The sequence below is a fragment of the Grampus griseus genome, assembly GCF_964374135.1.
Source record: "Grampus griseus genome assembly, chromosome: 5".
NCBI classification, from domain to species: domain Eukaryota; kingdom Metazoa; phylum Chordata; class Mammalia; order Artiodactyla; family Delphinidae; genus Grampus; species Grampus griseus.
The window spans coordinates 48,649,051-48,670,224 of NC_138998.1; the positions used below are offsets into that span (position 1 = coordinate 48,649,051).

The 21,174-nt window shown below is 41.8% G+C and overlaps 1 protein-coding gene across 8 annotated transcripts in view; it reads right to left on the reverse strand.

The window, feature by feature from the left end:
* The window catches only part of TNIK (TRAF2 and NCK interacting kinase), a 412,271-nt gene that overhangs the window by 12,715 nt on the left and 378,382 nt on the right, over positions 1 to 21,174 (reverse strand). For 4 of the 8 annotated variants that reach the window (XM_082655674.1, XM_082655672.1, XM_082655671.1 and 1 more), the window contains 6 exons: positions 13,379 to 13,508; positions 7,814 to 7,978; positions 5,597 to 5,708; positions 5,086 to 5,172; positions 4,414 to 4,584; positions 2,473 to 2,616 (listed from right to left, as the gene is read on the reverse strand). In XM_082655674.1, the coding sequence (XP_082511800.1) occupies positions 2,473 to 2,616; positions 4,414 to 4,584; positions 5,086 to 5,172; positions 5,597 to 5,708; positions 7,814 to 7,978; positions 13,379 to 13,508 (809 nt within the window). The remainder of the gene's footprint in view (positions 1 to 2,472; positions 2,617 to 4,413; positions 4,585 to 5,085; positions 5,173 to 5,596; positions 5,709 to 7,813; positions 7,979 to 13,378; positions 13,509 to 21,174) is intronic. The other 4 variants (XM_082655678.1, XM_082655677.1, XM_082655675.1 and 1 more) reach the window with 1 other exon arrangement.

Here is a 21,174-nt window from a genome sequence, read left to right on the forward strand (position 1 = left end):
CAATAACCAGCGTCTCCAGCATCGTCAAAGTATTGTCTCTGCCAGAACTTACGATCAAAACAGGTCCAAGTGTTTTGGGCAAATAACCATTGCATAATTTTTCTTTACCTTCTGGTGCTTTCTATTTGAGCAAGGTGCTCTTATTCTCTCCTCCCAGTGCAAAGGGCAGTGTCTGCTCAGTAAGACCTAATTCTGTAACGGAATGGTTGATCAGTGTTCCAAAACATTCCAGATCTAATTACATGAAGGAGTTTTGACAACTGGGCATTTTAGCATACTCATGTGTGACTACCTTCTACCCAACAGCATATGTTAATGCAGAGCCCCCCTTACTCGCCTCCTCTATTACTTTAAAGATGACAGCTGGTAGTAGTTTCATTTTACCAAACAGAAAAAGGAATTTCTTAAGGAGATATGAGAAACAAGTTCAATGACGGCAATCAGGGCTCAGGAAATAACCCTTGGACATGTTTACAGTGCTGAGATCCCTGAAAGGAGTGTCAAACAAAAAGAAGAACGGAGAAAAAGATGTATACTTGGAAAAAAACCACAAAAGTTCCTTTTGGTAAATGATGGGAAAGAGATCATGGACTAAAGAGCTCTTAGTATGATAAGGAAACATCTTAAAAACATTGAGGAGTTTTAAATTGAGGAGCAAAATTTAATATATTGAGATTATCTGAGTACCAGATAAGAAGATGTCCCTTGGGGTAGTTTTTCCTAAGTGATCAGTAATTTAAGCCTGTGGGTTATACTTCTTGGGTACTTATTTTCCTTTCACTTCTCTTAGGTGTCAAAAAATGTTCCGTATTTTGCAGCTGTGATATATACCAGAAGAAAAGAATTCATTAAAGCATTGCACACTGGATTTGACAGGAGAGTACATTTATAACCTAAATTAAGGGAACCACGTGCAGTTACTATTCCTTTTTATAACCAAAAGCCTTGAATATGCATTGATTTCTATAGCTAGGATGGGCAGGAGGGCTGGTGCTTTCTCCTCTCTGTGCCAACACAGATCCGAGGGCAGTTCAAGAAAATTTGGCTTCTGTTTTCATTTTCTTCTTTCCCTCCCTATGCACCTCATGATAATAGGAAATGGTTACACTTTTAAAAATGGGATGTGTCACTAACAACATAATGAAGTCTGAACATGGATTTTCTGATATCATTTCCACTTTTGGTAGGTGACTGGCAGATGTACGGTTTTAAATTTGATTTGGGGGTGTTGCAGTCAAGAACGCATTACCCAGAATAAAGGAGCACACTGAATTAAACTCAAATGATAATACAAGAAGAATTTACTTGGCGAACCCTTATTTGGGGAGAATAAAAAGAGATGAAACTGAGCATTCAATGGACAGGCAAAAGAGGAAACTGTAGCATCAAATGAGGGCCTTTTCTCAAAACAGAAGTACAGCTGAAGAGTTAAACTTTATTCAAGGTTCAACCCAAGAGGAGCTCTATGTCTCTCTTTGCAAAATAATGGCTGGTTCTCAAACTTGGCTGCACAGTGGAGACATCTCAGGAGCCATGAAAGCTTCTGAGACCTGGGCCACACTCCCAGATTCTGACCCGTTAGTCTGGGGTGCATGCTGGAGTTTTCACACCTCCTCAGGTGGTTCTAATGTGCAGGGGTACTGTCGGTTTCATACTGGATGGGATGGGAGGGGAAAAGAGGGGTATTATTTATTAAACTCCTTCAAACACCATCCGAAAGAAAAAACTTTCAAGAACGTAGACTCCTTCAGGTTACATTTTTAACTTGTCAGTAGTAAGGCTTTCACTTTTGTCTCTCTCTTTTTTTTTTTTTTAAGCTCTTTTTGGGAAGTGGAAAGCTGCAGAGGGTGGCAATGATTCCTACCTTCCAATCTCCTTGCAGACTCAATCACCCAATGGGCCAGCTGCACTTGCTAAAATGTCAGTGAACTATAAACTAAAGCAGTTCTTATAAGAAAAGAGACCAGAGAAATTTCTGCTTACAAAATTTCTCACTCCCAGAAGCTTACATTTATTTATTTATTTTTAATTTAATTTTATTTTTTATACAGCAGGTTATTAGTTATCTATTTTATACATACTAGTGTATATATGTCAATCCCAATCTCCCAATTCACCCAGAAGCCTACATTTTTATATTCTCCATCTGAGAGTAGATGGCAATGACTGGAGTACAGACACCTTAAAAGGATCCTTGCTGAGTCCCGGCAGAGGGTGAAGGCCCATATATACACAGCCGTGGTGGTATGTCTCTGTCTGATTCAGATTTCAGGCAGAGGTGAGAGACTTCCCTTTGAAGGTCAGAATCTCTGGAGTTACAAAATGTGGGTGATGTCATTCTGGTCCTACTGCCATAATTTATCGTGCTGCTCGTTGGCTGGGAAGGGCAGAGCTTACTATTCCTTCAGAAGTGACGTGATCACCTTTCCCACCTGTGCAGACCTGGAGGACTTGGTCATCCCAGCAACATACCTGATATCGTCACGAGGACATTCAGTCCCTCTAGCACATCCATCTGCTGAAATCGCCTCCGGTTGATCAGATTATAAACTTTGCCTTGCCCACTTCGGTCCAAAAGCATCAGGCCATTTTCAGTTCCCACCAGGAGGTTTACACCTGCAAATTTAAGAAGCATCCCAAGACTGACTCTTATGGACTTTACTCTTCCGCATCCAGGGTCCCTTTAAAACCTAAGAAACTGTGACTTGTAAATATAAACTAATGGGCAAGCAGGTACTACAGTAGGGAGTGTAGAAGTAGGAGCTCTGAGCCAGTAATTAAATCACTGTCCCTCTGGTAATGAAATTAGTTTTCTTTTATAAAGTAGTAGCAGCATTCATTACATGTAGCCCTTTACTACCTAAAATAGAGTTCTTCTCAAGAGAGGCCTGAGGCACAGATGTGACGCCAGTTCCTTTCCTGTAACACCCACCCTTTTCTTGGCTCTCTCTATAAATCACACCTCGAGACTTCCCCAAGGTTCACCCCACTCCTATTCATGCAGTGATTTCTAGCCTACCCACCTTCTACATATAACAGAGTGCCCCATTCCCATACTCTTGGAAGAAAAGCCCTTCTTCCTTCTCACACCAGAGCTTAATTTACATCCCATACCTTACGGTTCTGCTCTTTGTTAGGGGAATGATAAGCCAATTCAAGTGCAGGTATTAATAGCCCAAGAGTCACAGAAATATTGACTGTAAGGCAGGAGTCCCCAATTCCCCGCCCCCCGCGGAAAAATTGTCTTCCACGAAACAGGTCCCTGGTGCCAAAAAGGTTGCGGACCGCTGCTGTAAGGGACTTCTCAGGCATCTAACTCTAGTCCAGCCCACCTCCCATGCGGTAATTCCTATTACAAAAACTCTGGTAGGTAAGTGGTCTTGTCTGGATGGCTGCAATCTTGAAAATTCATCTCTAGGCAAATAAACACCCCGACTCCCAACATACACACAGACACGTGCACACATTGTGAGTTCAGCCGTGCAATGGCCTATATTTAGGAACGGGTAACTTTTCCACTTCTTTTGCTTACTGCACATCTGTCTTCTAAGTAATGTGAATGTCTGCTCTTTCAACCACATGTTAGTCAATATGAAACAGGGTTATCTTGTTGTCTTCTCATAGTCTCTTCTCCAGAGGACAGAGCCTTACTCCCCTGAAATGGTTTCCAGGCTCTGTGCTCATCCCTGCTACCAACTCAAATGCTTTTGCCCTTATAAAATTGTGGTGCTTCAAACTAGGTGTAGTATTTTAGATGGGTGCAGAGGAGCCATGTCCTTCCTTGATCTGTGTGTCATGTTTATGGTGACACAGACCAGGATTTTGACAGAATCTCATCACACCTATACGGAGTCTGAGGCCAGCTAAAATCTGCAGATCTTTTTCACAAGAACTGCAGGTTGATGTTTTGAACTAAAAGGGAAGGCTCTGCATTTGTTGTCCTTTTCAAGTTTTATCTTGCTACTACTACTGGTATGGCCTTTGGCAATTCACTAAAATATTCTGTGCCGCTTTTTCAACTGTCACATGAAGGTCACGCCATTATTGCCCTTGCAGAATGTTGTATGCATCACAGAGACAGGACGTGGGGCACGTCACACAGTGCTGGGCACAGCGTGGGCATATATTAAGTGGTAGTTAGTTCTGTTGTTGGCTTTAGCCCATCACTGTTATGTGACAAGGTCACTCTGAATCTCATTGCTATCCTGGGTATCAGTTCTTTCTAAATATAAAATTGTATCAGTTAGGGTATCAGTTCTTTCTAAATATAAAATTGCTCTTGGTCTCTCTTGAGGCCCAGACAGTCCCAAATCGGGTCTCTAACACCCATGATTCAATCAGCACTCTTCTGACAGTAAGATTCCTGTTTGAGGGTCAATTCATTAATGAATGGTAAAAAAAGCACCAACTTACCCCACAGAGCTGCACAAAGTATTTCTGAGTTGAATCGCTTCTTGTATTTTCTGATTTCTGGTGTGTCGCTATGAGGCCGAATGTTGGTTGGGTTTACGTTTACCACTGAAATCTTTCTTGCTTCATTTAGTTTGGCCTGTTCTTGCCTAAGAAGTTCGCTAGTAAACAGAGCTTTGAGAAAAAGAATCAGAGAAGTCAGTGGCATCTTAAAATATAACCAATGGAGATATGGAAAAGGGGCTTCAAATAACTATGATTTCTCCTTGTTTAGTGTGCATTATGATAAAGGCAAAGAAACACTGAAACTATAAATATTTTACACTTTTTTAGTAGAATAAAGTATGTCATTCATAAAAGCAGTGTTTTATCCGTTAGTAAAACAGGCTTATAGACACTACTTGAGTAGTTTAGGGAATTAATATTCATCTCATAAAATGAAACACACCATCCTCATCTCCTGTAATATATGCAGGACAGATTAACTTTTTGAAATTCCACATTATCAACTGACAAACTGGCCTAAGTTGAGTCTGATGATTAGTGAGTTGCAGAATTCTAGAAAGCAAGACTGTCCTCTCAATCAGCCAGACGTTTGAAGTGGGAAGCACACACCTAGGACTCAACACAACTCAACACGCATTGATTTTCTCTACTGCGTGCACAGCACTGTACCCAGAAATTGCTTCTGAGAAATGTGTGGTGAGTTTGGAGATCTCTGAGGAGCAGCTTTTCCTAGGGCCCCTGGATACCTCTGGGTTCCTACCAGAATCAAAATAGAAGAGATGAAAAAAAATAGAACTTTGTTTGAGGAATCCTATTAAAAAAAAAGTAATAAAAAGTCTTCCCTTTAAGACAGGGCCTAAGCAGTTAATGGCTTAACTAGTGAACTAATAATTAATTTTTTTTTTTTTTTGGTGGTACGCGGGCTTCTCACTGTTGTGGCCTCTCCCGTTGCGGAGCACAGGCTCCAGACGTGCAGGCTCAGCGGCCATGGCTCACGGGCCCAGCCGCTCCGCGGCATGCGGGATCTTCCAGGACCGGGGCACGAACCCGTGTCCCCTGCATCGGCAGGCGGACTCTCAACCACTGCGCCACCAGGGAAGCCCAATAAGTAATTTTTTATCAGGTCATATCAGAAAGGAAAACCAAGCTGTTTCTAAAACATCGGGGCCTTCTAGCTTACCGGCAGCTGACGTTTCCTCATCCTCTTCATCTGCATCAGTGGGAGACGTCTGGTACACTCTGGGGTCCACAAAGGGGGTGAAGGAGGCTTTGGTGCTGCTTCCCATGCCATACTAATCAATAAGCAAGAAGATTAAGAAGAGCAGATAGATAAATACTGTAGCAACAAACGACGCTAATAATACTTTGCTTGGGCTTTAAAATTATTAGAGACTCTTCAAACCATCCAACTGTTCACACTCTGACCCCCAAGTCAAAGTGTGTGCTTCTCTCTCCAGCTTCTACTGATACTGGTCCCTCACTAACCATTATGTCTTTGCAGGGTTTCATTAATCATCAGACTGCAAGAATTGTAGTGAGCAAATTATATTATGGACCATAGGTAGCATCTTCATATCTGATAAGATGGCTGTAGTGACAGAGCCTATTTCTCCCTTGAAGTAAAAGCAATCTCCTACTGACCAAATGGCTTTAAGAAAAGCTGACACAAATTGGCAGTAAACTAAGCATAGCTACACAGCATCCTTCATCCTGAACACATGATCAACCAAAGACTCCCTCTTGGGGCCTTTGGGGCCTTCCATGCTGGCCTGGTGATGCAGGTGGATTGGTGTTGGCTCAAGAAGCCTTAAAATCTGCAATTCAGGGGCAATTTCATCCAGGGAATGAAGAGTTTTCCTTTCCATGATAGTTTCCTTAAAAGGATACTTATATGCCCTATGTGGGAACTTCATGAAGATACTAGGTTTGCAGGCAATACACCTTAAGGGCTTACTTAAAAAATAATCTCAAGGGCTTAGAGAGCACAATTAAGATATGAAGTCAGAACTAAACTAGGGAACAGTAAACTATCAAGGCCTCATGTCCCAATATTCGATTTTTGAGTTTTGTCGAAGGAGCTTCAATAACCATCTCCCAATTTTGTCTGTCATCTCCACTCCTACTGACACTCAAGTCCTTTTAATATTATAAACAGATCTGCACTCAGTATAAGAAGCATCTTTTTGGGGGATAAATGTCTTTAAGTTTTAACTTTTTTAGTTTTTTTTTTCAGGTTTTTATTTAAAAATAAAACCAGTATCCCAAGACCCCTAAACACATAAGGAGAAAACCACAAAGGCCCAATCTGACTTTAATGCAAGATTTCCCCTTCATGTTATGAAATCAAAACCACTTCATCCTCCATAAGGTAGGACTACCCCTCCCAAACAGAGCACTTTCACAGACATTCTCTCCTTTGATCTTTAGAAGTCTATGAAGGAGGTGTGCAAGTATTGACATTCCCACTTAGAGCCGGGGAAGCAGCAGAATGTAGAGTAGGGTCTGACCGCATGGAGTCCTCCTTGGTACCCAACGTCAGGCAGAAAACAACTGTCCACAGTGCATGAAGCTATAACAGTGCTCTACGTTCTTCTCCTTGCGGCAAAGTTCACCTGCTCTATAGCTTTAGAATCCAAATGGTGCATCATAAAAACTCAGTGCATGGACAACCTCAAACATGGCGTTATAAACTGTATGCATTATAAACACATGTAGGGCCTATGTGTGATTCAAAGGACTATTTATGAAACATGGCCAAGCACTGTGATCTCATCCGAATGGTCAAGCTCGGTCAACGACATCTATAAGCACTTCCCGGCAGATTGTTTATTCTGGTTTTTTTTCCCCAGACTCTTTTCTGTGTAGGAAAGATAATATCCCACTTCTCCCTTTCTTGTGCGATTTGGAGTTTAGGAAGATGAACACTTTGAGAACGTATCTATTTTTATTTTTCATAAACAAATCATTTCAACCTTATTTCACCTAAGTCAAACTTAGTTTGACTAAATTAATGTAACTATGAACCTCAACTATTGGCCTTGGAATCTCTATAGGTTGAAGTTTCCTTTCCTGGTCTGGGAGCTAGGAGGTCCCAGTTCTGGTTCCAGCTCTGTCACAAAACAGCTGTGTGCCTTTAGGCAAGGCACTTAACCTCTCTGAGCCTCACTATTTGCTTCTGTAAAAACAGGCTTTGGTCCAGATGCTACCTGAGAACTTTTCACTGCTCTGCTTTTAGGATTTGGTCCATTTGATCATATGCATAAGTAGTTACACAGTATAATAAAACCCAACCAAACACGCTTCTGGGAGGTTGGCAAAGCCTCCTTCTTGAGGAGCCCGCGGTCTCAGAATCCCCTGCCGGAGGACAAAGCTGTCGTGGCTATTGCCCAGCACCTACTTCAGTCCCAGAGTCCATCTCCTGGGGGTGGGTGGAGACGCGCCCCAGGCCCTCAGTGGGGGTCCCCGCAGGGGAATGGCTCTGCTGCACCAGGTCCGGGAGGTTGATGTGGCCGGCGAAGCCATTGCTGTCACTATGGCCAGATCGCTTCTTCTCTCCAGACGTCTGAGGGGGCACAACACATGGCGGTCGTTAGAGAGGGAAGGCAAAGGCCACAGAACGATGTCACCCCTCACACAGCACAGCTGCGGTGGCCTGCAAACCGTCCCACTGGGGAGTGGGAAGATATTGATTTCTATTTTATCTAAGAAAATAAGAAAAAAGTTAAGCTTTGCTAATATTTAGTACATGGATTGACGCTGGGGCCTTATGCTCCTGCATGAAGGGCAGTCAGGGGTCACATACGATGAAGAGGTGCCCTGTGGGAAGACAGGAATGCCGCGGGTGGAGGGGCACTACGGGGGCTGTGCACACACACCAGGTCACATCAGCAGGTTACAAAGACACAAACCCACAAAACAGAAACATCACCTAAAATATGGCTGAAAAGAAGCAGTGGGATGGAATGTAACACGAATAATTCACGCCCAGTGTGCTCCAAGAAAAGGCAGCGATGATTCCCAAATCACGAGGTCAAACCAGTGATTAACTAATCACATCTGATGAGAGTTACAAAGAAGACATGGAAATGATCTAAAGATGATTTCAAAATATGGGTTTACATTCACTATCACTAACGTTGAATCTCTCGGTAAGCAACCATGGTGGCTTGTGCCAGGAGCTGGTTAAAAAAAAAAAAAAGAAGTTATCATGACTGGCAAAGCATCTGAAATATTGTTTATAGCATCTTTTCTCCCCCCACGAATATTATATCATTTATTAATTGTGGCTCAGAGATGTTAAGTAAGCAGTCTAAGATCACACAGCCCAAGATGGTGAAGGCAGCAGAGCCCGGGAGTGTGCCTGTGTTGGCTGGACGCCACTGCCTGCTCCAGAAGCTCGAGTGGGCAAGCGGGGGCAGGAACCCAGTCCTCAGGCCCCGTGGCCCTTCCTCCAGAGCCATCCAGGCCCTTGAGGAATCTGTGCCCTGGGCAAAGCCTTCCTCTGAGGTTTGGGAGCGAGGGAGAGACTCTGGGCCACTAAGTCAGCTGGGTCAGCCCTCCCCTAGGGGCCAATCCCTCCCCCCTCGGGTCGGGTCCTCGCACCCATCCCCAGAGCCCACCTCTCCCATCCCTTCCCCTTCCAGGATCCCCTCCAGGCGGCCACCAGAGTCAGCATAAACCGAGCTGTGGAGGGAAGCCTATAGCATTCCTTTTTAACGTCCTTTGAAGGTATTTTATAAAGTATATAATGTTAGTGCAGTAGGACAAATGCATAATTTGTAAACAAATAAATACACTGTGTTACGTGGCAGTCCCTGAAATTCTTACTGATAAGGTTGCATGACCTAACACGTTGGAAATCATTGCCGTGGAGAGCAAAGCCTCCTCTCGAAGATGCTAGGGACCGACATACAGAATTAAAAGAAAATCCTGCTCCCAAAAAGCCAGTGCCCATACTGTAGTCCTGGCTAGTATTGCACTTTCTGATTTCACATTTATATGACTGGCTCACTGAGGTTTCTCACAGCAGACCTGATTAAGTAATGATTCCCTCTTTGCCTTTTCTCTTTTTCATTCATTTGCCCAACATTTCTGAGTGTCTACTAAGTGTGAAGCATTTTGCTGAACATGAAGGAATCAATCAGAAGCAACGCAGACACACTCCCTGCCTTGTTTGGGGCTGGCATGGCAATAAGGCTTCGTGCTGTTTCTCTGACCACCTCACGGGCCTGGCTTCTTCCTTCCGGAGCCTGTCCTGGTCTTGCAGTTACAGCTCTGCACCTGCCTCTGGCTGGAAGTGAAAGGAGGCACTTTTTGGGGAAAGATGAAACAGACTCCCAAGTTCCTGAAGGGGTGCATGTAATTGATGTTACTAGGAAGCTTGAGAAATAACTGGATAGCCTTAGCGCCCTCTGTGTTTCTGGGCACAATACTTCTGGCCCACAACTCTCCAGGAGAGGGGCATTTTCTGGACTCATTTTGTCACAGTGCTCATCTGAACATTTCATCTTCTAAATTACATTTAAGGGGTTCAGCCCTAATTTATTGTATTATCCTCTATTTTATGTGTACCGGGCGGCTTCTCCCACCTTCTTACTTCTGTTCAAATACTGAAAAGCTTTTACCATTTCCCTCCAACTTTCCAGTAGCATAAATCGCACATTGTCTCTTTAGAGTTTTGTGGTCTCTCTTGTATCAGCAGTGTTCTGCCTCAAGCCAAAAATTAATGCAGACACAGTGGTTATCAAAGAAAGACCTGAAGAGCCTCAGAAGGGAAATGGCCCAGACAGTGAGAAACTTGAAGGGATTCAGCAGTGACCCCTGAATCTTCCCACTTCTGAGTCATCACCCTTTTGTTCATTCAACCAGCACCCTCTAGAATTAAATACCTTCCGTGTGCCATTCTGCTGGGAACACAAAGATAAATGAACAGCAGCTCTGTCCTCTATGATCTCATTAACAGAGCCCCGAAGAGCTCTGCGATCTTCATGCCCTCACCAGTCCCATGGCGGTGGGCACTTGTATATTCTGAGTATCAGTAGATGCTGGGTATCGTGCTGAACAACTTAGGTTCATCTCCTCACAATTCCACCGGGGGCTAGCTTATATCATCCCCATTTTACAGATGGAAAAGCTTCAGTGTAAAGAATTCAATTAACCTGCCCCATGTGACATGGGTTGTAAGTAGTGAAATCAGGGTCTGAACCAAGGCTGTCTGGAAGCAGGGCCCAGCTCTGGTGGCTGCTGTCCTATGTGGCTCCGCTCTCAGCCACAGCTGATTGACCGGTCCAGGAGTGGACACCTGAGCCAAGCACGATCAGATTCCCATTGGAATTTCCAGTTAGGCCTGAGAGATACTGGTCAGTCTCTGCTGGGCAGCTGAACTGGGATGTGGTGAACGCCTTGCAATTGGGAGGGTGGGTATGGAGACGTGAAAGCACGTGCTTGAGGGGGAAGAGGAAGCTGGTGTGTGGACAGAGAGAACAAGGGAGAAAGTGGAGGAAACAGAGATGAGGGTAAGGAGAGACAGGCAGTGAGGGAGCCAGAGATCTGCACACGAGAAGCTGCCTGAGCTCCTAATCCCTTTTCAGTTTCTGGTTTCAACCCTATACAGGGTCCCAACTGGGCTTCTGCCTTTCGATTCCTTCTAGGAAACACCTCTGAATCTCTGATACCTACCCCGCCTTTTTTTCTTAATCTGTTGTAAATGGGTTCTTTTTTCTAGTACTTGTAACCGAAAGAGCCTTCATGACGGTAAGCTAGTCTCCTTGTTCAGTGGGTGGACAGACCCTGGAGAGATACCAGCTGGGCAATAAGGAAAGTGTTATAGACAGAGGCCCATGGAGTCCCAGGAGAGGCTTCAAGGAGGAAGGGAAGCTGAGCCAGACCCCCAGGAGTCTTCTGGGTGAAGAGTGGGCTGCAGTGGGGGAGGCAAAGGAGCTCTTCCAGGAGATAGGTCCCTGTGGACAAAGTGGTAGATGACAGCTGGTGTGGTGTATTCTAGAAGGAGAGTAAAGAAAGGTCCTGTGGGGCTGTAGGAGGGGGAAAGGCGGAACCACAGGGGCATGGGTGTGCACTACAAGGGGGACTGCCTCTGACAAGACCATGGGTAGGAGAGCCAGCGTGCCCCTATAGAAGCATCTGGTCTACTCCAACAAGAAGTACGAGTTAAGTGACTCTCCTCGATGTTCATCTTGGGGAACTGAACCATAAAGAGTTTTTACTTTCTTATCCTCTTGTCATACTTTAATTTGTATTTATCTTTTTAATACTTTTAATGGATTTCAAGTCAGGCTGTTACTTTAAAAGCCCACATTTGTAAAAAGAACACTTTAGAAATTGAGAGGACAAAAAGATTTTAGGGCCTGCAATAGATCAAATGCATATATGACACTGCTGAATGCAGTTTTCAAGGTGATTGACTGTGGTCATAGAGTATTGGAATGCTTTAAACAATATGGAGCCATTTGGATGTGGCTGGCAACTGAACCCCAAATATCCATGTCAAGGTATTGACTCTGTCCTGAAGATTCAAGCAAATCTGAAACCACAGTAGAAATTGGAGTCCTTCTATTTGGAGTCAGAGAGTAACTCATTCCAGAACATTTCCCCTCATGTTTTCCCAAGTGGCAAGGTCTAGTGAGAGAAGCCCTCTACACTTGCATTGAAAGTATCCATTCACCACGCTGGGAGATTTATATGCCAGCATGACACAATGTCAACTTCAGCAGCCAAGTCCATTTTTCATTTCAGGCTTCCGTGAAAGGACTCTTTAAAGTCTACTTGAAAGATTCGGCAAGGCCATAAAACGAAATTCTAGCAAGTTGCTTTGTGAACTAGTCTTCCAGTTATAGCTCTACTGCCCATTATTATTTCAAAGGCCTTATTCATCTCAAAACCACAGTTCCTTTCTTCCTAACAAAAATGAGATGCCCTCTGCCTTTTTGGAGAGCAAAGCCTGCTATTACTGTTTTCCAATCTACCCTAGCTGAGGAAGGGGAATGACAGATGATCTAGGTTTGTGTTTCAGAAGGAAGAGTGGGAAGCGATATCAAGTAAAAGGAGAGCTTGACGCTATGGAGAGGGTGAAATAAAATAGGTAACATTTATTGGATGCTTAGATGCATTAACTCATTTAATCCCCTCAATCATCTTGTGAGTCATATATTATTACTTATGAAATTTTATAGATGACAAAATTGTTGCAGGGAGAGATCAAGTAACTTTTGCCCAATGTCACCAGACATTACTTTCCTTCCAAGAAAAGACCTGCTTGCACGGTGATGATGAAGTGAAAAAGAAGAAAAGACGGATTCTAATGTGTCCAGGCCCTTCTTATCGGCACAGATACAATGGGGAAGTTGTGCATGCTGGAGGGACAGGTGCAAGGGAATGTGTGCCCCCTGCCCCCAAATGATGTTCCTAGAGTTTAAAAAGACAAAATTCCTCAAAGTGCTCAGGTGCATTTTTAAGTACATCTTCGGATTTCTTTGTTCTTTCACCAGTACAGCTTAATAGTCTTTAATGTTAATTTAACCAGATAAGATGATATCACCATTTCTTGGAACTACCGAGCATTTTCTACATAAAATCCACAAGGATAAAACCTCGGATGGGGAGGAGAAGACATAACAAGGCCACTGATGTTATTTGGATAGACCATTCATTTCTGTTTTCCTGTGGTAGGAAACATCTGGGTTTGCCAGTCTTATATCCTCAGGCTCAAATGCTATATTCCGATTTGCACAGCTTCCACTGAAGGATCTGGACAAATATGATTAAGCTCAGAAGGATGCAGGAAAGAAGGAAGACAATTAAAATCACTCATCCATTTAGAAACACGGGCCCTTCTCCCTCCCTCCACCCCATTCCCTAAAATACAAGCAGTAAGCATCCTCTGTGAAAGCTCTAATATAAAAACCAATTAAGAAATGCACTTCTTCTAGTTTTTATACCAACTTACTTCTCTTATCATCAAGGTCCCTTCTCTTGAAATACTGCTGCTGAAAGTGTCTGCGTGAGAGGTCTCCAGCCCGTGCGTGCCGACCATTCCCACATTGTACGGCTCAGCGCTCCCGGGGGCTCCTGTGGGTCTGAAATGGGAAGGAACAACATTCACGACAGTGTATGTTTAGGGAACACCTGTTTCCTGTCCACAGTAATATTTTTTATTGTAGTGAAATATACATAACATGAAATTTACCATTTTAAGTGTAAAGGTCAGTGGCCTGAAGTACATTCCACTTTCATCTTTAATGCTGCACGGATGCTTGAACTGAGGTCCCACTTCTGCAGCGTCCCCTCTGGACCTACTCTCCACTCGGCAGCCAGCGTGAGCAACCGGGCTCTGCATGATCTCTAAGCCCTCCCTACCCTGTCTTTGACCAGCAGGCGCCCTGAATTTTGCACATGCTGTTCCCTCTGCCTGGAAAGCTCTCTCTCACCCTGGCTCTCGGCTGCTTCCCTCTCATTTACCTGATTTCATCTTATCTGATACTTTCCCCGAGAAGCCTTCTCTCACCACCCATCAGTGCCTTATCCCACTAGCCCCTCTTCTTTCTCTTCATCCTTTTTCCTTAATAGTTCCCATTGCAATTTGTAATTCTTTATCTTTTTGACTCTTTTAACTTTTCTATTCTCTCTCATTAGAACAGATGCTTGTGAGGGCAGAATTCTTGTCTCTTTGTTCATCCCTGTATACCTAGTACCCAGCATAGAGCTTGGCACAGAGTAGGAGTATAAAAAAATAATCATTTCATACGTGGGTTTTACACTATTTAGAGAGAAGAATATCAATTAAGGGCATTCTGGTATACCAGGCACCCATTAACGAGGCTGTTTAACTCAAGAGTGTCCAGTGCTTTCTAAAACCTCTGTAATCACCCCACACTGTGGTATATTTATTTCCAGTTTGTCTCTTGCTCTTGTGTTTAAGATACAGTGGGAGAAGGCAATAGGATCTTGACATCTCTGCCCTGAGAGCAGAGAATGAGGGTTGCTGTGGCCCTTGGCATAGAGCATAGCACTGTGGGAAACTGAGGACCAGGCGGGCAATGCGGCCCACTTGCAGGACTTCGGTTTTCAATGCTGGACCTATTGTTACCCTACTGTGCAGCCAACTCTCTTGTAAAGTGGGTTTTTTAAAAATAGGAAAGGCACCAGTATTTGTTTCTCTCAGGTGTATTAATTACATCTTTTACCATTTTGTTATTTTCTTTTAATTGCTTCTCATACATTAAAAAAGCGTCTCTGAAGAGAAATACCATATGATATCACTTATATGTGGAATCGAAAATACGACAGAAATGAACCTATGTACGTACGAAACGGAAACAGACTCACAGACATAGAAAAGAGACTTGTGGATGCCAAGGGGGAGGGATGGAGTGGGAGTTTGGAGTTAACAGAGGCAAACTATTACATATAGAATGGATAAACAACAAGGTCCCACTATATAGCACAGGGAACTGTATTCAATATCCTGGGATAAACCATATGGAAAAGAATAGAAAAAAGAATGTATATATATGTATAACTGAATCACTTTGCTGTACAGCAGAAATTAGCACAACATTGTATATCAACTATACTTCAATAAAAGATAAATTTAAAAAAGTAAAAAGAAATGTACATTCCCACCAACAGTGCAAGAGGGTTACCTTTTCTCCACACCCTCTCCTGCATTTATTGTTTATAGATTTTTTCTTGTTGTTTTTTGTTTGTAGATTTTTTGATGATGGCCATTCTGACTGGTGTAAGGTGATAGCTCACTGTAGATTTTTAAATTTTTTTAATTTAAAAAAAATTTTTTTTAACATCTTTACTGGAGTGTAATTGCTTTACAATGGTGTGTTAGTTTCTGCTTTATAACAAAGTGAATCAGCTATACATATAAATATATCCACATATCTCTTCCCTCCTGCGTCTCCCTCCCACCCTCCGTATCCCACCCCTCTAGGTGGTCACAAAGCACCAAGTTAATCTCCCTGTGCTATGCGGCTGCTTCCCACTAGCTATCTATTTTACATTTGGTAGTATATATAAGTCCATGCCACTCTCTCACTTCGTCTCAGCTTACCCTTCCCCCTCCCCGTGCCTTCAAGTCCATTCTCTACATCTGTGTCTTTATTCCTGTCCTGCCGCTAAGTTCTTCATAACCATTTTTTTTTTTTAGATTCCCTATATATGTGTTAGCATACGGTATTTGTCTTTCTCCCTCTGACTTACTTAACTCTATGACAGACTGTAGGTCCATCCAACTCACTACAATAACTCAATTTCGTTTCTTTTTATGGCTGAGTAATATTCCATTGTATATATGTGCCACATCTTCTTTATCCATTCATCTGTCAATGGACACTTAGGTTGCTTCCATTTCCTAGCTTTTGTAAATAGAGCTGCAATGAACATTGTGGTACATGACTCTTTTTGTTTTTCTTTTCTTTTTTTTTTTTTAGCGGTTCGCGGGCCTCTCACTGTTGTGGCCTCTCCTGTTGAGGAGCACAGGCTCCAGACGTGCAGGCTCAGCGGCCATGGCTCACGGGCCTAGCCGCTCCGCGGCATGTGGGATCTTCCCAGACTGGGGCACGAACCCATGCCCCCTGCATCGGCAGGCGGAGTCTCAACCATTGTGCCACCAGGGAAGTCCCATTACTCTTTTTGAATTATACTTTTCTCCAGCTATATGCCCAATAGTGGGATTGCTGGATCATATGGTAGTTCTATTTTTAGTTTTTTAAGGAACCTCCATACTGTTCTCCATAGTGGCTGTATCAATTTACATTCCAACCAACAGTGCAAGAGGGTTCCCTTTTCTCCACACCCTCTCCAGCATTTATTGTTAGTAGATTTTTTGATGATGGCCATTCTTACCTGTATGAGGTGATACCTCCTTGTAGTTTTGATTTGCATTTCACTAATGATTAGTGAGGTTGAGCATCCTTTCATGTGTTTGTTGGCCATCTGTATATCTTCTTTGGAGAAATGTCTATTTAGGTCTTCTGCCCATTTTTGGATTGGGTTGTTTGTTTTTTTGATATTGAGCTGCATGAGCTGCTTGTATATTTTGGAGATTAATCCTTTCTCAGTTGCTTTGTTTGCAAATATTTTCTCCCATTCTGAGGGTTGTCTTTTTGTCTTGTTTATGGTTTCCTTTGCTGTGCAAAAGCTTTGGAGTTTCATTAGGTCCCATTTGTTTATTTTTGTTTTTATTTCCATTTCTCTAAGAGGTGGGTCAAAAAGGATCTTGCTGTGATTAAATTGATACAGCCACTATGGAGAACAGTATGGAGGTTCCTTAAAGAACTGAAAATAGAACTACCATATGACCCAGCAATCCCACTACTGGGCATATACTCTGAGAAAACCATAATTCAAAAAGATACATGTACCACAATGTTCATTGCAGCACTATTTACAATAGCTAGGACATGGAAGCAACCTAAGTGTCCATTGACAGATGAATGGATAAAGAAGGTGTGGCACATATATACAGTGGAATATTACTTAGCCATAAAAAGAAATGAAATTGAATTATTTGTAGTGAGGTGGATGGACCTAGAGTCTGTCATACAGAGTGAAGTAAGTCAGAAAGAGAAAAACAAATACCATATGCTAACACATATATATGGCATCTAAAAAAAAATGGTTATGAAGAACCTAGGGGCAGGACTGGAAGAAAGATGCAGGTGTAGAGAATGGACTTGAGGACACGGGGAGGGGGAAGGGTAAGCTGGGACGGAGTGAGAGAGTGGCATTGACATATATATGCTACCAAATGTAAAATAGATAGCTAGTGCGATAGCAGCTGCATAGCACAGGGAGATCAGTTCCGTGCTTTGTGACCACCTAGAGGGGTGGGATAGGGAGGGTGGGAGGGAGACGCAAGAAGGAGGGGATATTGGGATATATGTATATGTACAGCTGATTCACTTTGTTATACAGCAGAAACTAACACAACATTGTAAGGCAATTATACTCCAATAAAGATGTTAAAATAAATAAACAAATAAATAAATGTTTTTAAAAAGTAGAAAAAAAAAAGGCATCTTCGGTTTCTTGGATCCTATCAAAGTCCAAGGACTTGATGGAATATTCAATCTAAGAAACAAGAAACACACCAGTCTTATGACATCTCTGGGACAGAGAAGACACCTGTCAAGGAGTTTTATCCAAAATGGAGAGGCAAAATATGAAGAGGTGAATCCAGACAAAAAAATGTACAGGAAGACACTTACTTTGAAATTACTAAAGTAGAGCAGTGGATTGAATACATTTAAGTACAGGTTAGAACTGATGTGTTTGGGAAGAAACTCCAAAGAAGCATTTTCAATATTTCACTCCCCGAAAGGAGCTATTAATAGTGTTCAAGAGACACGGAAAAAGAAATTGTTGTAATGAATTCCTGGTGTATTGCTAGATTGGCAAATCAGAATAATTCTCAAAACTCTGATTTCTTCACTCATTTATTTGAAAATTTGTTTTATCTTGTATGCAGTTTATTTTTAGTTGCCTTAAATTCTTGTTTAAGGTAAGGTGGTATAAAACAAATAAATCAGTAAATGAAGCATTTATCAAGAGCAAAAGTCTCCTAGGACAGGAGGTACTTTCCTTCATCACTCAGGCATTCTTTGCCAGTGTCAGAGGCTAGATGGACCTGGTGGCTGCCACCAGGCTAACACTGTACAATCAAGTTCTCTTTCAGAGTCTCACCTGAGTTCAAAGATTAAAGATATTTTGGCTCCACATCTGTTTTTACCCCAATGGTGTTCTGATTCTTTTTTTTAAAATTTTATTTTATTTATTATTTTATACAGCAGGTTCTTATTAGTTATCTATTTTACACGTATTAGTGTACACCTGTCAATCCCAATCTCCCAATTCATCCCACCAACCCTGCCCTGCCGCTTTCCCCCCTTAGTGTCCATACGTTTGTCCTCTACATCTGTGTCTCTATTTCTGCCCTGCAAACTGGTTCATCTGTACCATTTTTCTAGGTTCCACATATATGCGTTAATATACGATATTTGTTTTTCTCTTTCTGACTTACTTCACTCTGTATGACAGTCTCTAGTTCCATCCACGTCTCTACAAGTGACCCAATTTCATTCCTTTTTACGGCTGAGTAATATTCTATTGTATATATGTACCATATCCTCTTTATCCATTTGTCTGTTGATGGGCATTTAGGTTGCTTCCATGACCTGGCTGTTGTAAACAGTGCCGCAATGAACGTTGGGGTACATGTGTCTTTTTGAATTATGGTTTTCTCTGGGTATATGCCCAGTAGTGGGATTGCTGGATCATATGGTAATTCTATTTTTAGTTCTTTAAGGAACCTACATACTGTTCTCCATAGTGGCTCTATCAATTTACATTCCCACCAACAGTGCAAGAGGGTTCCCTTTTCTCCACACCCTCTCCAGCATTTGTTGTTTGTTGATTTTCTGATGATGCCCATTCTAAATGGTGTGAGATGATACCTCATTGTAGTTTTGATTTGCATTTCTCTAATAATTAGTGATGTTGAGCAGCTTTTCATGTGCTTCTTGGCCATCTGTATGTCTTCTTTGGAGAAATGTCTATTTAGGTCTTCTGCCCATTTTTTGGATTGGGTTGTTTGTTTTTTTAATATTGAGCTGCATGAGCTGTTTATATATTTTGGAGATTAATCCTTCGTCTGTTGATTCGTTTGCAAATATTTTCTCCCATTCTGAGGGTTGTCTTTTCGCCTTGTTTGTAGTTTCCTTTGCTTTGCAAAAGCTTTTAAGTTTCATTAGGTCCCATTTGTTTACTTTTGTTTTTATTTCCATTACTCTAGGAGGTGGATCAAAAAAGATCTTGCTGTGATTTATGTCAAAAGTGTTCTCCCTATATTTTCCTCTAAGAGTTTTATAGTGTGGTGTTCTGATTCTATCCAAACATTTAAATCAGAAATATCTCAACATGGATGAATTTTCATGAAAAAGGTATTTCCTAGAGCTCTTTCCAATCCGACAATTCCTTAATTAATTTTCTATATATCTCAGTTAAATTCTTCCCCAATTTTTGCATTTTCATCATAATTTTGCTAAAATTACCATCACTGGTTCCAATCCTTTTCTATGTGAATGTTATAGCAAAAATTTCACACACCAGTCAGCTTTTTTGTCCATATCATCTTTCAAAGGCTCTGTGTTCACTACTTCTACCAGATCCAATTTTAAAGGTGTAAATTTTATTAATATTTGATTCACTGTCAATTTTTAATCAATAGTGTTAGTGTTAACCATTGTCAGTTTTACATTTCACTGAATATTTTTCTGAGACTATTTTTTTCCGAGTCAATTTTATACTTTCAATTTTATGAGCCAGAACTGCTTCATTTATGATAAAATTTTTATGGTGATCATTTTGGGCTGTTTTGAGTTTTATTCTACATTATTTCTACTAGTAATATTCCACATAGATTGACTAAAAGATGATAATCTATATTCCTTCCTTTGTCAATTTTCTTCTAAAATAGTGAGCAATTCCTCTTACTTTAAGCTTGTTCTATTGTGCAGGATTTGTCTGTTGTATTGTGAATCTTCTGTATATACCTGCTCATTCTGTGTACCTTGTATTAACTGCTCACACCACTAATTTTTCTGCTACCATGTCATCTGATATAAGGTAATGGCTTTTGATGATGGAAAATTCCCTAAATTTCTGCGTGCTCCAAAGTACTTCTCTACACATTTCTTTTAAAAGGCAAACTGCAGCCCACAGTTCGTGTTTCAGGGACTGCAGAACATTTTTAAATTGTAAAAGGAGACATCTTGCTGTGTCTGTTGTTGTTGATCATTTCCTTCTGTCCTTCTTACTCTCTTGGTTGTTCTTTCATCCTCTGTCTGTATGTTTCTTTTATGGCTCCAAGCTCCCAACTCTGCCACGTCAATCTTCATCAACCCCTTAGAAAGTCGTTCGTGCATTCATTCATTCATTTACTTGTTAAAAGTTTGTTATGTGATATACATTGTACCAGACGCTAGAATAAATATCTGAAAAATAAGACATAACCCTAAACTTCCAGAGGATTATAATCTAATGGAGGTTGAGAGACTAATAAGGTACATAAAGTGATTGGCAAAAGACAAAAAAATTAGTTTAGCATTGCAGTATTTCTAACTCAGTAACAAGGCTTAAATAGAAGAGCAGAGGACCAACGTCAGTCGGAAGTTATTCCTCTCCTTCTCCTTCCTGTGTTTTCACAATCTTTCTTTCTTTACTGTCTCCTTCTTCCAATCAATAAACAAGATAAGGTCTCTCCTGTTTCCCATTTCATTAAAACATCTCTCTTGACCCTAATTCTGTATTTACTACCCACACTTACATTTCTCTTTCCTTAAAATTCTCCTTGCAAAGTTCTCCAGTTTATTCCTTAACACACTCTGGTTCACTCCCCAGATGACTACTTCTCATACTTGACTTCAAGCACCTTAAGGAAACTCCCTAAGTCATTTCTAAGCTCTCAGTTTCAATGATTGCTCTTTGACATGGTGTTTGGTCTCTTGCCTGTGTCTGGTATGACTGATCACTCCGCCCCATTCTTCTGTACTCCTCTGGATTTTGAGACAACTTTCCCCTGGTTTTCCTTTTATCCCTTTGTTCTCTGTTTTCTTCATAAGCTCCTCTTAAATGCTACTGGTCCCCAGGATTCTGCTTCACTCTATATAACCTTTGTACAGTGTTACTAACAGGGAAAACTGTGGGGGAGGGGTAAGGGGGTGGGAGTTGGTG